The sequence below is a fragment of the Triplophysa rosa genome, linkage group LG5, assembly GCF_024868665.1.
Source record: "Triplophysa rosa linkage group LG5, Trosa_1v2, whole genome shotgun sequence".
NCBI lineage: Eukaryota > Metazoa > Chordata > Actinopteri > Cypriniformes > Nemacheilidae > Triplophysa > Triplophysa rosa.
The window spans coordinates 14,738,207-14,760,324 of record NC_079894.1 but is presented as its reverse complement, the minus strand read 5'-3'; the positions used below and the strand labels follow the sequence as shown (position 1 = coordinate 14,760,324).

General features: G+C 37.5%; 1 protein-coding gene across 2 annotated transcripts in view; it reads right to left on the bottom strand.

The window, feature by feature from the left end:
* Positions 1–1,311: 1,311 nt before the first annotated feature.
* Positions 1,312–22,118, bottom strand: part of cables1 (Cdk5 and Abl enzyme substrate 1) — a 33,817-nt gene continuing 13,010 nt past the window's right edge. Inside the window, exons 2-10 of one of the 2 annotated variants that reach the window (XM_057334145.1) lie at positions 15,494–15,565; positions 15,039–15,131; positions 14,021–14,098; positions 9,550–9,655; positions 9,185–9,338; positions 8,755–8,858; positions 6,035–6,141; positions 4,840–5,047; positions 1,313–3,499 (exon numbers count right to left, since the gene is read on the bottom strand). In XM_057334145.1, the coding sequence (XP_057190128.1) occupies positions 3,359–3,499; positions 4,840–5,047; positions 6,035–6,141; positions 8,755–8,858; positions 9,185–9,338; positions 9,550–9,655; positions 14,021–14,098; positions 15,039–15,131; positions 15,494–15,565 (1,063 nt within the window). In that variant the 3' untranslated portion in view covers positions 1,313–3,358. Of the gene's footprint in view, positions 3,500–4,839; positions 5,048–6,034; positions 6,142–8,754; positions 8,859–9,184; positions 9,339–9,549; positions 9,656–14,020; positions 14,099–15,038; positions 15,132–15,493; positions 15,566–22,118 lie in introns of both variants that reach the window. The other variant, XM_057334146.1, reaches the window with a different exon arrangement.

The window sequence follows — 22,118 nt, the reverse complement described above, 5'->3', positions numbered from 1 at the left end:
CAAGTAAAGGTGTGCAAACAGATATGGATGAAGCATGTTATTGAATTTGAAAAATTAAGATATTTATGTCACAGATGTGGCAATTATACACTAGATTAAATACCACCAAATCACACACCTTTCACTAATCTATACTTATCAGTTGTCAACAGACATTAACTGCTGATAAAAAACAATTTGCTAACCTGACAAATTACTGGCCTATAATCTTGAAAATACAGTTTGTATCAACGTCATATTGCCAATCATGATAAACAGTGGTTGGGGTTAAAACAAAACAAACTTGTCTTAAACAGAATTAGAATTATTCTACATTTTGCACTCAAGAATATGCCCACCATATCAGTGACATTTATCCAAACGTGCAGTTAGGAAGACAAGTGCTAAGGGTGTGTCTCAAGAACCAGACAGAACATGAAGAACGCGCACTGTTGCGTTACTTCATCAGGTCGCTGAAGACAAATGACTGAAATAGGGGAAGTGTTGTGAGAAACTTTTATTGTAGTGCAGATTTGTGAGAAAAGAGACATGTTATTCAAGCAAACTATGCAAGATTAGTAAGAATTTAAAGCTGGGTCTCCAACTGTGAATTTTCTAGATCTCTCCATAACTGAGTGGGTGTGTTTGTCAACTATTTGTGTACCTGTCTCTAGCTTTAGTGTAATGCTACTGCTGATTCATCTATTCTTCTAGCAACTGGGAGGTAATATTGGTTACCAACTGGGAGGTAAGTAATAGTTGGGGAACAGCTTGATCTTCCTTATGAATCAGCAGAAGCAGTTTCCACAATGTGGTCCACAGACTGATTGTCTAGGAGAGTGTTTGCCAGTCTGGGGTATAAGCAGGTCCCAGGAAGTACTTGGAAGGACTACAATTTTGTATTATTAAGCCTGTAGGTCTTCATTGCCTGCATGACAGCTCATTTAAATGTAAGATGATTACATATTTGATCAGATGACACGTTATGATACTGATGCTTTCCTGCAGCTCAACTAGTACAGCATATTATAGCAACGGCAAGGTCATGATTATATTGAACGCGCTAATATATGATCAAATATTTATTCAATGCATTATCATGTCATGCTTAATTAGCTTTTGTGGTTTTTAAATTATAATTACTTTTGTTACATTTTCCATTTGGATGCAGTCATTTCATATTACAGAAATATATTTAGATTGATCTGATAAAAATGACCAGTCTTTTTATCTGTATACTAGAGTATATTTGCTTTTATTCCACATAAAGGTAATTTAAAATGACTTTTGTTATTATAGTCAGGTCATACAGACCAAAAACAGATTTGATTGCTTTATTGTACATCTCAATGATCAAAATAACTACTCATGTTTGGAGTATAAAATAATAATTCACCATCCATTTGAATGAACCTTAAAGCAGCTTTTAAGACACGTGTAGCATATGCTGCATTTTGTCTTCTAATTCCTATCAAAGGTATAATGTTAAAATATTCCAAGGCCAAAGATAAAATGTATGGTATGACAATTTATAAGAATATGTAATGTAGTTAAGACTTCTAAAATTAGCACAGCCTCACAATAAAGGTCAAAATTTAGTTTTTTAATTGAACAAGCAAAGCAGCATATTTACACAAATGGTTTTGCATTTTACAAACGTTTCATCGGTTCTGGGCATCCAAGTAACTTGCTAACAAATCCTAAAGTGCATTTCAAAAGGCCAAATCTTATTCGCAATAACTTTGCCACAAAGTCGTCACATTCTAGGCATTATTTATCTTACAATGCGGGTAACAATGCAAGTTTTCCATTGTTAATCTAAAAGTGTTTATTTCCTTGTCATTGAGAAGTTCAGAAGTGTCAGTCTATAACTCTTGCTCGAAACTGATTTGTGGAACCGAGTAGTGCATAGTGAACATAACACACTTTAGACATACTTCTTAAAGAACATACGGGCGAATGTAATTACACAGACTGTGCTGTGAAACAAATCCAGCTTACACAAACATATGGACCAGCAACTGTGATACAAAAAAAGTCAAACAGAAACTGATTTAAACCGATTTAAATTAATCAAATCAAACAAATGATGATTTGAAAGTCACTTTTAACACTGCTTTGGTGTGCATGCATTAGTCAACACCGTAGCGTATTAGTCACATAGATGACCTTTCCACTCTGCTGTTCCCACTTAGGCAACACAGTTAGCGTTGACTTTCAGCGATATGACCTGATGTTGCTTCATATAGTGCAGCACTACAAATGTACTCAGAATACACTCTAATATAGAGCACCAACACATTAATCCAAGAGTGCAGCAAGCCACACCACCACATTGTCAAAATCAACACACAAGAGTAGAAAAACATCAGGGGGACGTCAACCTGCCCCTTAAGTACTGCATAAAACTCCCACCAAAGACGCCGCTGTTACTCTCTGCGACACGTTTTTGCCTGGTAGTGATAGTAAAAGAGGGAATGCTGGTAAAACGAATGTAAATAAAGGAATGAGATGAAGACCCCTCCACCTAGAGCTTCTTTAGGTGCCATACAGGTCCGCCATACCCAAAAGTGCACTTGTAGTACGTAAGAGAAAAGGTTTAAGATCATTCGACTCTTTAAGGCTTTCAACCAAGAGATCAAGTGCGGAGAAACGACTCATACTTGGCAGAGATGAAGGAAGATGTGAACGTTCCGAACAGGAAAATACAGGAATACTGTAATCTGTGGCAATAACAGCAAACTCAAACAGCTTAAATTTGTTCAGAATACGGGTGGTCAGGTATTGTGAATGATTGAGCTCAAAACAAAACGATCATCGTCATTTTCTAACTGATATGCTGTTTTTATTTCTCTAGAATACAAAAAAAGATATTAAAAAAATCTTCACACTGCTCTTTTCCGTACAACCACAGAGACCACATTTGTCATACTCCAAAAAGAAAAAAGTACCCAGCACCTTCAGGAGTCACATTTTTTTGTTCTTTTTGTAGTGTGTGATCTCGTGAAGCATCTGGAAGCAAAGGTCTGTGTGAAGATCTTAAAAAATCTCCCTTTAATCTTCTACTGAAACAAAAAACAGCATATGAGTTTAAAATGCAATTGCACCTTAGCGTAACAGGCAATGAACAGGCAAAATTAAACTAAAGAAACATTTAAAGTAAAGTTAGTCCCTTCAGAAAGTAGCTTTTAAAGGTAAAAACAAATGGTCAATATAAAGTTGTCACTTTGGCTAAAAAGACGTCTTTGAAAACAGGTGAAATAGTGTCTTCATTCCAACATCTGCAGATGATTGTGGATGTTGGTGATGTGCATAGGGCCGAGGATATCTTGGGATGAAATGATCAGGAGAGGAGGACTCCCCTGATGGGGGGCTTTTGCTAGGAGTTTTGCAGGAGGCGTCTATAATGGGGCATGACCTCATGCTCAGGGAGGTGCAGGTTGAACTCCAGGGCCACCAGAACGGGGAACTCGAAGGCGATCAGCTCTCGTCGGTTCACCCTAAACCTCTCCTCCAGTTTCTGGATGGAAAGAGATCACAGCATCTGATTGTGTAACAGCCCTCCAAGACATTACACAACACTGAAACATCTAAAAATACACACAATGAAGTTTTAAAGAAAGCTCACTGTCCCTTTTTTACCCAACTGGAGTAAAAAGCTGAACAATAAAAATGTCTGTTAAAAAGTGGTTGTTAAATTGAAATCATCATCTAGGGTTTGTTGATCCTAGTTTTAATTTCATTCCAATTGCGTTGCACCACTTAATTTTAAAAAGAGATTAACAAATCGTGGATTAAAACTTTAACCTGTATTTAAACCTTTATATGCGATTAATTTTGTCCGCCATGATGGATTTGCCGTGTAACTAAACAGCAACAGTGTTTCACTGTCATGTAAAAAGGAAATAAACAGCTCGTGCATGTAAAAGAAACGTAATTTTGCTATTTAAAACCTCTCTCTGGATAATTTGTTGATCAGTCTGATCATCCATAAACACATTTCACAAGCCTTGAGCGCCATGACAGTTGAGCTGCATCATTATCCTGCAGCTCGCGACTGGAGCAGACAATAAGAGAAGAGCGCTGTACGGGAATGACGAGCGGGTGAACCGCCGCAAACGGCCCCGGTAGGCGATTATGTTTCCGGGGGTCATCCTCGGTCGTGTTCAGGACCGGATTGGGACGTAAAATTGGCCCTCCACCATTTTTGTCGACGGGGGGGAGGGGTTTCTCGGGTGCGAGTGATATATAGTGCTGCTCCACCATTTTTGTCGACGCGGGGGGGTAGGTGGTTTTGGTGCGAGTGGTAGGTTGTGCTGCTGTCATTGCCTTTTCTGCATACATGCCAGATTCGCAATTGCATTCACGTTCCGTGCATACACGCCCGATTCACGCTTCTAATCCGTCCATCTCTCTGGTCAATGTGTCCGTTTCGGCCCAAAAGGGGCATCGGCCCACCAGGAAAATGCCCGGTATGCCCGATGGTTTGTGTTCTGGGGCTGTTTGCGGTGATGTGCGCCTGTTCAGGATCGGACCGCACCACAATTTAGACAGGGCGCCCACAATACCGGTGTCCCTGGTCACTGGTGCCGCTAAAATAACCACTCTTCTCAGGATGTCTGTCTTTTCCCGTTTAATCACAGCCGTTTAAAATAATGGAGCAACAGAATTAAAATGAATCTAGATTTACTGCTAAATTAAAACCTGGATCAAATGATAGCTTAAATATAAACCTCATTATTTTTAAACAAGGTTTACAGTTTGGTGCAACGGAATTATTAAATAAACCTTGATTTAATCTAGATCTAAACCTAATCCTTGTTGGTGCAACCCACCCTATGTGTATTAAAATAAACTCACATCAATGAGAATCTTGACTTCGTGTTTCTTTAAGTCTCCCCCGATCTTGGCTGCCAGCAGGATGCAGGCCCCAGCGCAGAGCTTACGGTTCTGTTTGTGGAGTTTACCCTGCAATACCAGCTTCTCAAAGTAAACGAAAGCCATGGCCACTGTGGACTCCTCGTATCCACACTCCTCCAGAGCTAGTTTGCGGACCTCCCTCTTGAGACTATGAAAACAGTTTAAACCATATAACTTATCACATCAAATATTATGCAATACTGTACAATCTTTCACTTTTAATGTCTACTTCATGTCTTTATTATGTTTGTGCCAGTAAGGACAGTGAGTCCTTATATAAGAATCAGAAACAAGTGTTTCAACTTTACCTCTTGCCAAGAGATAGCATTTACTATCATTGCTCATACAGTACTCGGGGTTAGGGAGCTGAACAAGCCCCTAACCCCTAAAGTATTAACCTTTGGCAACGTTATGGTCCAGACTAGACACCTCATTTGATACCTCAGATCGTGTGGCTTGTTGGAGAGAGACATTACTTTTCTATGCTATCAGATGATTTTTGCCCGGTGGTAAATGTACTCTATAAATATGATCATGGCTTTCTGCCTAGCAGCCGTTCGAAAACTGATATCTGGTTTACAAGATAAACTTCCTTTAAAATTAGCTAACAAAGCATTTTTGTTTTGATATCATTATGGTTGGTTTCCTTGGCCAAAGAACAAGCAATAAGACCTGTGTTTTGTACTTATTAACTTAATGTTACTTAGTACTTTAGAAGGATAAACAATGTGATGTCAGAAATTTATATTTATTTATATATAAATAACAAATAGCATTGCAGTATTCAAGATCTGCAAACATTGCAACTTTTTTGTTATTTTGTCAAGTTTGTACAATTTAAATTGCATGCAAACAAATGCAAGTAAAAAACAATGTTTTCATTTGGAAAAATTATAATTTTACTTAAACACGTACCTGTTAATGGTAAATTCAAAACTGAAAATACATTTGTAGTGAGCTATTTTTCCTGTAGCTGTATATTATACACTTTTATCGAATTAGGTCAACGTTGGAATACACCCTATCCAAAGTGTGTATAAGGCTAAACATATGTACACTTATTTATCAACAGTAAGCAATAATCAGACAGACATGAGGAAGATTAGACTTCTTTTGTTGATGCAAACATCTTTACCTTCTTATCTTGCTCAGCGTTAGCCGAATGTGAGGGAACTTCTCCTTAAAGGTCTCATTCATGTCCTTCTTGAGGTCAGATGGCTTGACGTACTCAATGACTGTTGTCTGTGAAGAAACAGACAATGGTGGATATTCACTGAAACTGGTCATCACGCTCACATATGAGTACACAGACATAACATGGGTCACAGAGACATGGTTTTCCATGAGGCCACTGGCAAACATTTGGGTCATTCCGTGTCAAATCAACCAAATTTTGAATATTTCCTCGGCTCAAATTTTTGATTTTTTTTCTATTTTTACAGAGGCAAGACCATCATCTGGAGTGATGTAAAAAAATATAAAATGCCACAGGTGAATAGTTATTAAGTAATCAATTAATTTGTAGAGGGAGGTAAAATGACCATTTTCACCAGAGATTTGAAGCCATATTAGAGGGGGTAAAAAATGACATGAGAAATATGCCAGCATCATTATTTTATTTTTACACAAAGATCAGTATATCTGTTAGTAAATCTGTTAATTTTAAGAATCCTTGATGCATTTTATGCCAATGGTGACAGCTCAAAAATAAGAAAGGGCATTTTTGCGTTCTTCTTACAAAATATGCACGCCTCTAACTCCAGAACCGTTAGAAATACCTTAATGTCCTTTTAGATTCTTGTTCTTGACCGACTTCTCTTTTGAGAACTACATTTTTAAAGCCCTATAAGGTGCAGTCCTAGAGATATGAGGATCTAAATGTGGCTTCATGAGAAAACTGTTAAAATGCGCGCATGTTCAGTCATCAAAAACCAAATGTGGGTCATTTTTCAAAAATCTGGTATTTCATTTCTTTTAAAGAGGAACGTCTGAAGAACAAATAGTGTTGAATCTAGAAATGTATCTTTTTTCTTTCTTTTAAAACAACTGCATTGAACATATCAATTTTAACAACACAGTACAAAACTTGAAATTGCTAAGGGACTACTGAAGTTGAGGCACATTAACTTGGTCTCAATAGTTAATTTAAAAGATATTATAGTTCCAAAGGAAAATACTGTCTCAGATAAATTAGCAAGAAAGGATTTTTTAGCCATTTTGGAATGACCAAGAGTTTAAATATGTAGTATAATAACTAAGTCTATTCCCTTTTTAGGACAGAGTGTTAACTTACCAGTGTTGGGCAAGTTACTCTGAAAAAGTAATTAACTACTAGTTACTAATTACATATTCAACAGTGTAAGTAGATTACTGTACAAATTACTCTCTCCGAAAAGTATTTAATTACTTATTACTATTTATTACTAATTACTTTCTATATCCTGTATCAACCTTGATTAGTTAAGTGATTCAATGATAGACATGAAACGGCTCCTTTAATTCATTCAAATAAATAATATAAAACTTACTCTTATTAACTGACCAAAGTATTACAAATGTGAGAATAATACATTAAAGCACGGATTTTAAAGTTAGACTTTGAATTTTGATGTCAATTCCACAACTGCACACACAAATATTACACAAAGTATTTAGTTTAATTACATCAGAAGTAACTGTAATTAAATTGTAATTAATCCCTTACTTTACTTTTTCAAAGTAAAAGTAATTTATTACAGTAACTAATTACTTTGTAACTAGTTACTAAGTAACAGTTCACAGACATGACATTTCCATGAGCATGAACCTTATAATAAGAAATGAGTGTAAGAATTTGTCTTCTATCCTGTAATGCTGTGCGTGAACATTATTCCTGTATCTGTTCCTGCTTGTGACGTTTTCTTGGTAGAACACAATAGCAACTGTCGTAAGCATTAAATAATAAAATCAAGGAAGGAGAAGGTCAGAACGGGATTGTTTGTATGTGTGTGAAGTATGTGTCTGATCCACAGTACAAAACAAAACCAGAGCTGGAAATAGGAAGCGAACAGAGTGACTCCCATTACGTAAACATGATAAAAATCACCTGCTGCTATTTCAAAAAGTGAATGCAGTTTCCAACAATAGAGTAAGGAGAATAATGACAAAATGTACAGATACAAAACAATGCAAAAGAGCAAAAGTATGCAGCGTGGTTCAGACCCATTCTCATGTGCAGTGTTTGGAAGCAAGACAACTATTTCAAGGTGACCATTCTGGTATTTCTCCTACATTACTGACAGTTGAAGTTCATAATGTTCACAGTCAAATCCTTCAGTGAGCTCAAACAAACATGCCCCATCCTTTTATAAAAGTACCCAAGAACTAAGAATTACAGTTGTGGCCCACAGTATTGTCCGGGGGCATACTGTTACAATATTTGATTTTTATGCCCACTCAGGTTGGATTAAACCATCAAAATATGAGGGCATGACACAAAACTGACAAAACACTAAACCTTTAGTGGAATTTATTAGACAAAATTATTTGTCCAAAAGGCAAACTACAGCATATAAGGGAATATAGGTTTTAATCACACACACGCACACGCACACACACACACACACACACACACACACACACACACACACACATATAACATTAATTAAGGCATACATTGACAACAATGTCAACAATTGTAAAAAAAAAAGTGCAACTATTTTTAATTGTCCTAAATAAAACACCTGAGATGATGTAACCACTTAACTAAAAATGACGTATTTTGAGGTGCTGTATTCAAGTGGCATCTCTGAGCAATAGAGTTCACAGTAGGGACAAACCAAACATAAATCTGCGTTGTGCTACGTGATAACTCACCATGTATGAGGGAAAGATAAGCACTCTTTTGTGCTTTCCACATGGCCATTGCGGGTCATCCAGAAGATTTGGGTCGTACTCCCTGAAATCACCCAGTTCATTCCCTGTGGGACAAGAGCCAACGAATAAAGAGATTTTACACATGCTGAGGCTTCTCAATCGTTTAAACAAGTACACTGATAAAATACAATGCAACATGTCTGGAACAGCAATGTTTTTAATACACAAATGTATTCCCAGAAAAAGATTATTTTGCCATGACACTTTTAATCAGGTATCAAGCGCATGACCTTGCCGAAGCAGACAGAAAACCCTTATTAAACTCAAGTCTTACCAAAATGTTCATAAAAACCAAACAAGAAGCCCCTTGTTAAGGCATATTAGGGAAAATGAGAAAATTAAAAGGCTCTGACAGAAGTTGTAGACGGACCTGTATCAAGGTTACTCTGGGTACTGTTGGCACGTGCCAAACTGAGGCTTCGGTGACTGGCATTACGGGACTGTGAGAAGGACGATGTGGAGTCAATGGTGTTTCGACGACCCAGGACATTGGTTGGATACAGGAACTGTGTGTAGGAAACAGTCTATAGAGACATACAGAGAGACTTATTGTATATTCCCACATCAATATTATTGATGCATTTTAAATAAAGCCATGAAGTGCTCATATACTAAATATTAAGTAAAAATGTATAGAAAAGGTGGAAATAAAACAGATTGTAATTAAAAACTGTGTCTGTAATGGCAGTTAAAGACACAAACTAAACAAAGCGAGAAAAGCATTTGTTCAGTCACCTTGCCATCTGCACCCAATTCAACACCCTCCAGGCCGATTACCATCTCCTTGGCACTCATGCTGCCTGAAGGGTGTCGTTGGCGTCCGCTTTCTGCCTTCACATCCCTGCAGGGGCAAGAGAACACCTCAGATCTCAGTCTGTCACAGACAACAGTCATGCTGCATGCTGCACCTCTTTTAAATGTCTTTTCCATATATTGAAAAAGTACGTTTTTCTTAGTTTACAGATTTTCAGCTAATTTCAATATACATTTATATTCCATACATATAATTTATTTTGCATTATATAGACGGTTTCATCGGACGCATGCGCTGGCCCAACGTTATCTTCCGGTCTGTGTTTGGTTATACTATACAAACTTATTTTGTATTTAATTTATATGAATATTAATTAATATTTTATTGTATATTAATTGTATTAAATTAAATTAAAATACTCTAATACTCTATTCTTTGCGGATGCCTCTCGGAAGTTAAGCTCGGGGCACATAACGTTGGTTTTTGTTGTTGCCACTGAAACTGTTTATATTTGACTTGAATAATTCGCAAGTGAAGGTATTATAGAAAGCATTATTTACCAAATGCCCAATGAATAAAAGAATGAAACTACATTTCAAAGGATGAAACTAAATATGGAATAAAACAAATATAACACAATCATTTGCATGGTGGATGGATTAATAGATGAATAAACTATATTGATTCCCATAGAGGAAATCAACAGTTCAGACCTATGCCTGACAGATTTTGATTTTGTTAATAGGGTCAACTACTCATCAGATTGACCAGCCATCATCTGCATGTAAATTTGAGGAATTCGTTATATTCCTTATAAACAAGAGGAAGCATATCAAATGAAAAGCCCCAAAATGTTAGCAGCTTTAAGAAGCCATACTTTGACCACTACATTATACATTTAAGTGTTTGAATTGTTGTGCTTTTATGAAATTTAGCGGTGGTGCTTCTGTTTACAGAACAAAGGATTTGAGGATTATCAGGTGATGTGACATTATGAAGCAGAACTACAAACAACAATATCTAGTCTAGAGCAGGGGTTCCCAAACTTTTCAGCCCACGACCCCCAAAATAACAGTGCCAGTGACTCGAGACCCCCACTATCCTCAGAGGCTGCGCACATGCACTTATTAGCAGTGTTGGGTAAGTTACTCTCAAAAAGTAATTAATTACTAGTTACTAATTACATATTCAATCGTGTAATTAGATTACTGTACAAATTACTCTCTCCAAAAAGTATTTAGTTACTTATTACTTTCTATATCCTGTATCAACCTTGATTAGTTAAGTGATTCAAGGATAGGCATGAAAGGGCTCTTTTAATTCATTTAATTAAATAATATTAAACTACATAAAGTACTCTTATTAACTGACCAAAGTATTACAGATGTGAGAATAATACATTAAAGTACAGATTTTAAAGTTAGACTTTGAATTTTGATGTCAATTCCACTATTGCACACACATATATATTACACAAAGTATTTAGTTTAATTACATCAAAAGTAACTGTAATTAAATTACAGAAAAAATAAGAGTAATCCCTTTTTACTTGTTCAAGGGACAAGTAATTAAATTACAGTAACTAATTACTTAGTAACTAGTTACACCCAACACTGCTTATTAGGTCTATCCAAACACGCACATAATGACAACACAAAAGAACACAGTCTAACATAATATTATTTTATAGTTATTTACACATTACTTTACTTATTGTTATACATAAACCATTAACTATTACTAGATGGTCAAATTTCATCAAACAGATTCGAGTCCTGATGGATGTCCTCTTTATAAACGTCGGCCTCTTTTCATACCTGAGGACGATAGCCTTTCTCTGACTGCGGCGCTTCTCTGCCCTCCTCCGCTGGCCTCCCTGCGTTGTCTTTGGTTGATACGTTTCATTTCGACAAATAAAAATATCCTTAACTTAAAGCCTGAAAAGTAGTCTGCGTGCACATATGGGAATGTTTAACGTTGTGCTGTAAATTGACTTGCTGCATCTAACCTAATGCGGTTACTAATGTTGATGTGACGCAATCACCACAGGAGGCAATAGCGTCTGGCTGCAGATGAGATGCACTCTCAGACACATGCACTCTCAGCCGCACATGCGCACTTTACTACAGTTAAAACCAAAAAACATGGGTACTGTAGTAAAACAATGGTTATCACAAAATGTTACTGTTTGTAAACAGTATTTTGACTAATTTCCGTCTTCGACCCACTACAAAGTGCGCATGTGTGGCTGAGAGTTCATGTGTCTGAGTGCGCATGCGCGGCTGAGAGTGCATCTGGTCTGAGAGTGCATCTGGTCTGAGAGTGCATCTGGTCTGAGAGTGCATCTGGTCTGCAGACAGACCCTTCTCACAGGAGGCCCCGATCGAGGAGGAGGAAATTCCAAAGGCTGATGGCTTTTTATTTTCATGGTTTTATTTTTAACGTAACTAATAGTTTTATATTTTGTTACACTTATTAATTAAATGCACTAATGCACATTTCTAATAATTAAAAAAAAAAAATCTGGAAATCATCTTGCGACCCCACCCCCGCGGCCTGGCGACCCCTCAGGGGTCACATCCCCTACTTTGGGAACCCCTGGTCTAGAGGTCCATCTATCACGGAAAATGTATGCTTATACTGAAACATTATTTGAACTAGATAATTGTAACTACTGACTGATAAATAACACATTACAGAGGATATAAGAATAGTCTTAGTAGATGAAAGAGATTCAGCAATGACCCTCAACAGCAGCACAATGTATCTGTGAGATGTTTTAGCGAAGCACCAAAACTCCAAGAATGCAGTTACAAAAAACCAAGAATGCAGTTACAATGCACATACAACATTTCAGTGAATAGAAAAGCGTTAAGCAAGAATGAATAGGCAGGTGCTCTTGCAAGTATTGTTAATAAATAAATATATAGGCAAAACAAAAAATTTTGTTTAACAGTGGCTACAGCCACAGTATGTACAGTATACCAGATACAGTCTTGGCCATCACACAACTAATTATAAGATCACCTGACTCATACACTCAGTGTTTGCTTACATAAACCGTCTGTGTGTGTTTCAGAACGTAAGCACTGAATCAGGAAAACAGCAGGATGTTCGTGCTGAAGTGATCTTAACATCACTACACACTGATACTACAGCCAGGAAAATCACGCTTTACTGCCAAAACCAAAATATCAATGGACTAAATCCTGCTGTCTCTTGCCATTCGGCGTTCATCACTGTCTGCATAACTGGGCACTCAATTATATAACACTTTATACAGTGGGGTCCAAAAGTCTGAGACCACGTTGATAGCATGGAATTTTCAATCTTGGAAATAAACTTAAAATTTAAGGATTTCTATGAATGTAAACCAAAGAATTTTTGTAAAATTAGGAAATATAGTTTCTGCACTACACTAAGATTTTGGGTCACTAATCATATTTGTAGTAAAAGTGTACTATCCATGTTTTTTGGCAGATTGACCATTTGTATAAACACTTTTACTGGAAATAACATGGATAGACAATGGTTAGTGTAGCATGGGTAATTTGTAGTTATCATGGTTTTACTACAAATAAAAATGACACTTTATATTTTAAACATTAAATGTTCCCAAGTCAGACCTTTGTGCGGTTAATATACAGTATACGGCACCATACACACCTTATTTGACCCTAAAGATTTTTCTAATGAATTGGTCCTTGTGTTTTCATAAATAATGCAAACATTCCTTTATCAGCAGTCATTCATTAATAACAATATATCAATAAAATTCAGATACAGCAAGGCCCAAGGTCCTATCCAAACCCTCCCTCACAATCTACATTGACTGTAATAAATCAATTGACCGAGATTTGACACTTCAATTGCCATTGTTTAAAAAACAAGCCAACAAGCCACAAGTCTCTGCTAATATACTCAAAGCAGTGAAATTCCTCTTTTGCCTTTTTAATATTAGTGAAAATGCTATGTACTTCAATAGTGTGCATGCTGAAGGATTACTTTAAAAGCACAAACTGTGTTAAACTGAGAGAAAGCAAGACAATGCTCAGGTAAGAGAATGCGCAGTTAGAAAATTTCAGCAGATTGAAAGATACAGTATGTTAAACAAGAAAACACCTTAAGAAAATAAGATGCACAGCTGCTGACTCAAGACAAAGGGTTGCTGTTCTTAAATAAATCCAGACAGTGAAGTCAAGGGTGCAATACATGCCATAACTTGCTGGACATGGACAAGATAAAGAATTGAGACACACCCACTTTTTTTCCCAAAAAATCTGGACACCTATAAAAATACTGACTCCAATGATCTGTGCATACGGTCTCAAAACGTATAATAATAATAATAATAATACTAGATATATAATTAATACACTTTCTGTATAATTAAGTTACCTGAAGATGAGGAAACTGAAGGGATGAAAAAGTTGCATGCTGAAGAATACATACCCTGTTTGGCTACAATCTCGATAGGGCAGGACAGAAAAAACACTATAGAAGGATCTTCTGCCACTGATAAGGACTATCCTATAAAGACAAAATGATAAATAAACTAATTTAAGTGAACTATTTGTCAATGTAGAGGTCTGGACCACAGGCAAAGATGGAGAGATTTAACACATTAAATGATGAATATGAAATAGTACGTCAGTCTTTACTGTGGGAATGTGTTTGAAAGAATACTCAACACAGATAAGAAAAAAGAAAACAAGAATAAAGATAAACAGCCTTTAAAACATTCTTTGAAGTACATCAAAAACCTCCCTAAGTTCAAAACCAAACATCTTCGCAAACAAAAAAATTCACTATCGCCAAGTGTCCATATTTCTTACAGCAGCTCATCAGGAGCTAAATTTATCAAAAGCAAAACAGTAAATAATATTGCTGGAAAAAGAAAACAGCTAAACATCCTCATCCATTCTGCCTTTTCGCTGCAGATACTTTACAAAACAATGACAGAAAATTATTGGGATTCCAGATTTATGCATTTTTCCATCAACTAGGCATGTCCTTGTTTTCTAGCCCACTCATTCACAATGCCTCAAAAGAGAACTTCTGACAAACCCCTAATGATCAAAGAAAATGGCTAAAACAATTAAAACCACCAATAGCACAGCCAAATATTTGAGTTTCATTCAGAAAGTGAAAATAAAAAAGTCACACGAAGACAAATTACTTCATAAAATAAATAAACGGCACTCGTTTCTACTTTTTAATGGCATTTTTATTTATTATTGCAACAGTATCCAAATAAGTTCAAATTATATTGAAGAACACTTTGAAAAATGACAGCAAAATGAGGAATTTCTCTAAAAAAAAAATACTAGTTAAATAATCAGAAAGTAAACTAAATGGGAATATCTATTAATGAAATCAGTGGGAGTCTTTCTGTGAAAGACTTGATACATGCGGCTGATGCTCTCTGGGAGATGTCTACGTGTGGGTTGTTGGGTAGATGTAAACATACCTTCCATTGCGCATATCGTGTTGCCTTATGTTTTTGATGAAGTGGACCTTCTTGAAACTCTTTGGTCGGGGTGAACCTGATAAAGTTCGGCATCTAGATGAAAGACAATAGCGTCAACACTGTTCCTCAGAGAAACATTCAATAGGACAGCGCAAAAGCTTACGAAAATATTTTAGCAGTAATGACCTGAAAAATGTTATTTTATTAGTTCACATGTATGTAATCCTTCAACAGTACAGATTGAAACTGAGTTTAGCAATAACAAGATATACAGTGAGGTGAAGTTGAGGGGGAAGAGAGACGATGAAGGAATTGTTGTAAGAGTGAGGGAAGTGGTAGTTTATATTTGCTTTAACTTTAGCATAGTGATTTGATTTGCTCTTCAACTTTTGTTAAGGAATTACAATCAGAGTTACTAGGTACTAGGAAGTTTCTAAATTAAACACTTTATATACCTGCGTAGGGGAGCGTTCTCCTCAATATCCTCCAAAGTTTCTAGTGAAGACCTCTGCGATATTAGTCTCCGTCTGTATATTAAAAACAAAAGAATAAGCTGTTGTGCTGGTGCAACAATTCAAAAGCAATCTCAAGCTTATATTTCATTCTGCATATTATAATCCTTTAGTAATACTTAAAGTGATAGTTCATCCAAAAAAATTCTGTCATCATTAACTCACCATCTGGTCATTCAAAACCTCTGGGACTTTCTTTCTTCCACAGAACACAAAAGAAGATACAGTATTTTGAAGAACATTGTTAACTGGCCCATTCACTTCCATTGGTTTTGTGTCCATAGAATAGAAGTGAATGGGGGCCATTGCTGTTCGGTTACCAACTTTCTTCAAAATATCTTCTTTTGTGTTCTATGGAAGAAAGAAAGTCATAAAGGTTTGAAATGACAAGAGGGTGAGTAAATGATGACAGAATTTGGGGGGGGGAATATCACTTTAATATCATGTGCTGCTATTTCAGTGACAAAAATCACTTAAAGCGGAGGTAACATGCTATTTCATGCATTCTGACTTCTTTACACTGTTAAACGTGCTGGCTTCTCAAGCTTAACAGGGTCAACTTGTCAAAAAACGAGTTGAACATACTGCAGTATTTCTGTGCTCAATACACTCCGCCAGGGTTCGTACAGGTTTCGGAACGTTTTTTTCTAACATGGATTCCCGTTTCGTAAACAAGGGTTCTTCCTTATAGGCCCTTTTCGCAATGACGTCACTTAACTTCCGCCTTTTCGCAAAGCAGTGTATCATAACACCTGTCTTGCAACAAACAAGAAGAAGAAGAAGAACTTCCGTCTTGCCGTCGCGCTGGAATTTAACAGAACACGTTCTTAACAGAACACGTATTCAACTACTTATCCTAGCACCTTCGCTAACACAAAAAGAAAACAAAACACTTACCTTCATAATCAAACAGGTACTGTTCAATAGGGCTGTCACGATTATGAAATTTGACTGACGGTTAATTGTCTGATAAATCATTGCGATTATGACGATTAAGTATCTATTTTAGGTCTTTGACGATTATGACGATTAATTGCCTGTTTTTGAGCTTTGAAATTTAATTCTCATACATTTTTGATTCAGCGATTGAAACGACCATATTGTTCTGAATACAAGATTATGTTTTTTTCTTGGAAATACATAGGAAAAAATTGGGTCATCATATATTTAAGGTTTAGGCTTTTACCTGTCAATAATACAACCACCAAATACTTGTAAATTAAGTATATTGATCAGGTGTGAATTGAAGCCACCATTAAAATACTATCAGTCAAAAGCTTCTAGTCTGTTTTTTTCTCACTTGCAAGACTACAATTAAATTTTACTTGTATGTTAATGAAATTTTGGTAGACTGGTTTTCACACTGAGATTTGCTTAAATAATATTAAATTGTACTGCAGGTAATTTGTATGGTATATGCTTTATTTTTTTTTTTAAGTGATTGTGTTGTGGTGGTACATTTTATAAATATTACCACGCTTTAGTTACAATATATACACTAAAATATGCAATATGCAGATGCACTACAGCTCCTCCTAGTGTCTTCTATAGAGATGTGCAATAATTGCGATGATCTGAAACCATCGCGATGAGGTCAAACAATCGCGATGAGACAATTATTTAATAATCATGACAGCCCTACTGTTCAATGAAGAATTTGTAACCTTTCTCTAGCTTTGATCTTGTCGTTAGCGAAACTTTGTCTGCAAGACGTTTGTGACAAGCAGAGCGGGACGAGGGCCGTGAGGGAACTGCGTGAGGCCGGTGATGCGAGTGATAACGAGCTTCAGCTGCGCGTTGCACCGGTCTCGCATCTCTCTCATCCTGCTCTGCTTCTCACAACGTTGTACATCATCTAGCCGTATTTGTGGCAGATCTGCAAGGGACTTGGTAAACTCCATTCTGAGGCGATAGCGGAAGTAACTTCTTCTTGAGTTTTACTGGCGGTTGGCAAACCAGATTATAGGTGCATTACCGCCACCTTATGAACTGGAGTGCTAGCGGAAGTAACGATATACTGCTTCGCGGCAGAACGGAAGATGCGTGACGTCATGTGAAAAGGGCGTATTGGACAATTCTCCCGGAAAAGCACGCCCACGCTTCAACCAGCGTGAGAAAGAGCACGCCCACCCATCAATGCCGCTTCACTCGGCTGACAGATGTTTAGCTGTGTTTATTTGATAATTGTTATATAAACGGTGGATATAACGCTGGATTTGGAGATAGTTTGGCACGGTCCCAGCGCAAAAAGATGCCGGACATGAACCGATTTATAACAGAGGAAAAGATTCATTACAGAGGGGTGCCCTATAGTGTTGGGCGATATTCTCTATAGTCAGATCGTTCTATCGCCAGCCTGTAGATCGCCGGTACTCGATCGTATCGAGAGGCGGGGCAATTTACGCATTTATCTATGACAAGCTGGATTTGTTGACAAAAAAACAGAAGCAAACGTAGCCCATGTTTGACCGCAATAGGCCCTTTTCACATGACGTCACGCATCTTTCGTTCTGCCGTGAAGCAGTTTATCATTACTTCCACTAGCGCCTCAGAATGAAGTTTACCAAGTCACTTGCACAGCTGCCAGCGCGACGACAAATGGAAGTTCTTCTTGTTTGTTGCAAGACTGATGTTATGATACACTGCTTTGCGTAAAGGCGGAAGTTAAGTGACGTCATTGTGAAAAGGGCCTATTAGCATTATATCAGAGTGTGAGTTCTGTGCAGCTGGCAACATTGTTATTTCCCAACATAACCTTTTAAACGAGAGAAAGCAAACTATTGCTGTAAATCAATGTCATTAATCCGAATGCATCATTGATGTCCGTGTGCGCTGTTATTACTTGATTGCCAAACGGGAACAACACGTGTGCTGGTTTTACACCCTCATGCGCATAGCGAAAAGCCCGAGCTCTCTCACTCAAACCCCCCCACATTATAAACTCTCTCTGCCGTGAGGAAAAGCCAGAGCTGCACGCATTACAAGCTCTCTCGTGCATGGAAATATCAGACTCCGGACATTACAAACTCTCTCTGCCGTGAGGAAAAGCCAGAGCTGCACGCATTACAAGCTCTCTCGTGCATGGAAATATCAGACTCCGGACATTACAAACTCTCTCTGGCGTGAGAAAAAGCCAGAGTCGCGTGCATTACAAGTTCTCTCAGGTGTGCAAAACTCGTAGGCTACATTACAAACTCTCTCTTGCGTGAGCAAAAGCCTAAGCCGCATGCGTGGCGATCTCTCTTTCGTACGAAAGAAATGCGCAAGGCGCATCTGTAATATTAATTTGCAACATTAATTGACAAACAACCAACTATCGTCTAAGGAATCAGCTATGGCACAAATGTCTGCCTATCGTCGATACACGATAGTATTGTCAAGCGGAACAACCCTAGGGCACTATTTGCCCCGTACAACCCCCTCCAACCTCCCCCCCATCGCGGGACTCCCAGATTTTGGTACCAAAATGTTGACAGGTATGGATTAATATAAGATTGGCAGAAACTGCGTGTATTACCTCATCTTTAACTTCAACTATTTACTGAACTACTGTACATTAGCTATACATTAAATATAGATAATAGATTTGTATTTATGTATAGACTTGACAAAAACTACAGTTTATTTTGAGTCTTACAGTTATTATGAATAGGAGCCTTTCCAAACACAGCACAGATATCTGCAGTTTAAAGTATTACATCCAAATCCAGGTTTCCATCAATACCGAACCTGTTACAGAACAACTGCTGAACTTTACTGTTTTGCTGATGTAACATGAGATCACACACAGAATGTTCCAGAATAAAGCCCCTGTAAGAGGATAAGTCACGGCTCCGGCAAGGATTTCAGTTACACTTTCACATAACACATTCCTTGTTGAAAGCTGGGGTAATGAGCAACATCTATTATCCCGCTGATAAGTACAATACACCAGGGAGTTTGACAGAAAGCCTCATACGCAGGACTTGTTTCTATTTCGAGACGCTAACATACGTTTTTTTCTTCTCAGATCTCAGGTTCTTCTTATTTGCTTTTCAAGTGTATAGCTCTTCACAAAAACAGGTCAAACCCTGGTTCTATTGCAAAGATCTGGGTTACGTTTGGAAAGGGACTATGAGCTCAATAGTCAATACTATGCAAGTTTATACTGTTAGCAGGCACTATGCAATGAAAAGTTCAGCAAATGTTAAAGTTCTTATCTTAGAAACAACAACTTCTCATTTTGAGCTTTTGAAAGGACATGGACTTGTCCTCACCTGTCTCTAATGTGATGGCACACTAGCAGTGCATCAGGGAATGCTATGAATGTATTTATTTCAATAAGTACAGCATGTTACAAAGACAAAAGCTTTCTTTAGTGTGTAGAGTAATACCCCCGAGCTTCCAGAGAACCTGAACAGGTGAGGTGGAAAATCCAGACACCCGTGAACGGTGTCCATTAAAGAGGAGGGCAAAAAGAGAACACATCAGATGAACCTCGACTCCCATGGGGCATTATTGTCTTTCACAGTGTTCTCTGAGAAACCAAGCAGCAACACATGAGAGCATCAACTTCTTTAGCACATGCTACCCACAAACACATTTCACAAACTGAAAGACTACACGTTTTATTTGTCTCATTCTTTAGCTACATTAAAGAATAAAACAAACTGAACTTGGACAACATTCGCATGAGATTTTACTTGTTGCATTTTGAAAGTATGTAGCATTAAGCATTAACTGGACTGCACTTGCAAGTATTTGCATTTCATTTGCATACTTGTACAGAGTCCGTTTCTGGTTAAAGTATGTTTATGAACTCATAGAAGTCACAGCACAAAACACAACATAAACTTCTACTTTTGTTGAGGAATTTTTAAAACATCACAAGTTTGTGACCCCTTTTAACTTTAAGAACATCTCAATTTCAAAGACGCAGGAGACTTTGATCTGGAGTAAATGAAAAACGGGCCTGTTTATTCTGGACGATTATGAATTACACCATTTGAATGCAAAGAAAACAATGTCCTAAACTATGGGATGAATTTCATCTCAAAATGATTAACAAATGCATGCACAGTCATCTGTGAACGTGATACAAGTTACACTTGTATTTTACTATTCACAAACAAATGCCTTATGATTTGAATCTGTGAAATTTTGATTTTAATAAACATGAGGCGATTTGTACAAATAGAGACAGATTTGTGAATACAATGTTTAATTTTGTGTTCATGTATAATCATTTTCCGCATACTGATGATAAGCTGTGCATTTGTGTATCCTGCAACGTGCGTCCATTCATCCTGTTCTGTACATTTGGATTTTGAGACGTTCTTTTCGCGGTTTTCAGCTTTACACAACCACGTTCAAACATCTATCAACGAATTAACCAACACCTATGCGTTATGACCCTCAAACAAATGTCTTTCATTTCGTGTCCGCAAAATTCAGAATTAAATGAATCTGCATGGATTTGTACAAACAGAGATATATTTGTGAATCCAGATGTAATCTTTCGTATTAATATATCATAATTTGTGCACGTCAATAACAAGATGCGCATTTGTGGATCCTGCGATGTGCGTTCATTCATCCTGTTTGGTTCATTTGGATTTTGAGACTTTGTTTTCGCAGTTTTGCATTGGACAATCCACACATAAACAACTTCAGATCCTCGCACAACCGTGCATAAACTACAGCCTACCACTAGATGGCAGTCTCACAGAGCGACGCATAGGTTGGCAGCAGAGGTTGCGCGAGACTTTTTCATTGTCCGTCATTTTGACAGACAGGCTCGTAAAAAATCCGTCATAATCTATTTTTACCCGTCACTATGGTGCAAGGTGATGTTACTGCTAATTAGTTATTGGTTAATTATTGGTTATGAATGTGCTGCTTCTGCCGCTCATTGAACGGAAAATACGCAGAGAGATATTTTTCCACTCACTTAAAATTAAGGTTTATCCAAAATGACGCTAGTCGCTATCTCTCTCTGAAGGAAAAATGTCTGTGTAAAGCCCATTGCACATTGAGTCCGAAATTTGCGTCCGAAATTTCCGCACGTTAAAAAATAAATACGACTTCACTTTGTGTCAATCACATTTACACACTGCCTCCGATATTTTTGTCCGTCATAAAAAAATTCGGACCGGGTTCGATTTTCTGCGTTTTCGCATAAGTAGCAAGCATTTTGAGAGGCGTTTTATAACAATTCAGAGACACCGTACAAACAAGAGGCAAATACGAAAAAACGCATACGAAAATTTCGGACTGTATGTGCAAAGACCTTAAACATTGCACCACTGTGCCTGTGTGTATGTGTGAGCACGCGACACGGGGGTCTGATTAAGTGACAGATGAATGCATTGCAGAACCAGATCCAACGCCTCAAACAATGTTTTCGCTGTGTTATTATGAAAAGTGTACAAATATTTTCAGTTCGTTTTGAAACTATGGCGAAACAAATTAGACGGTGGTGAGCCGTCATAGTCTAATGCCTTATACACACGCCTGGCTCCGCACCGCGAGTCTCCACTGATCCCGTTTTCCTGAATTGGTGTGACGTTTATGAGTAATGAATCGGGAA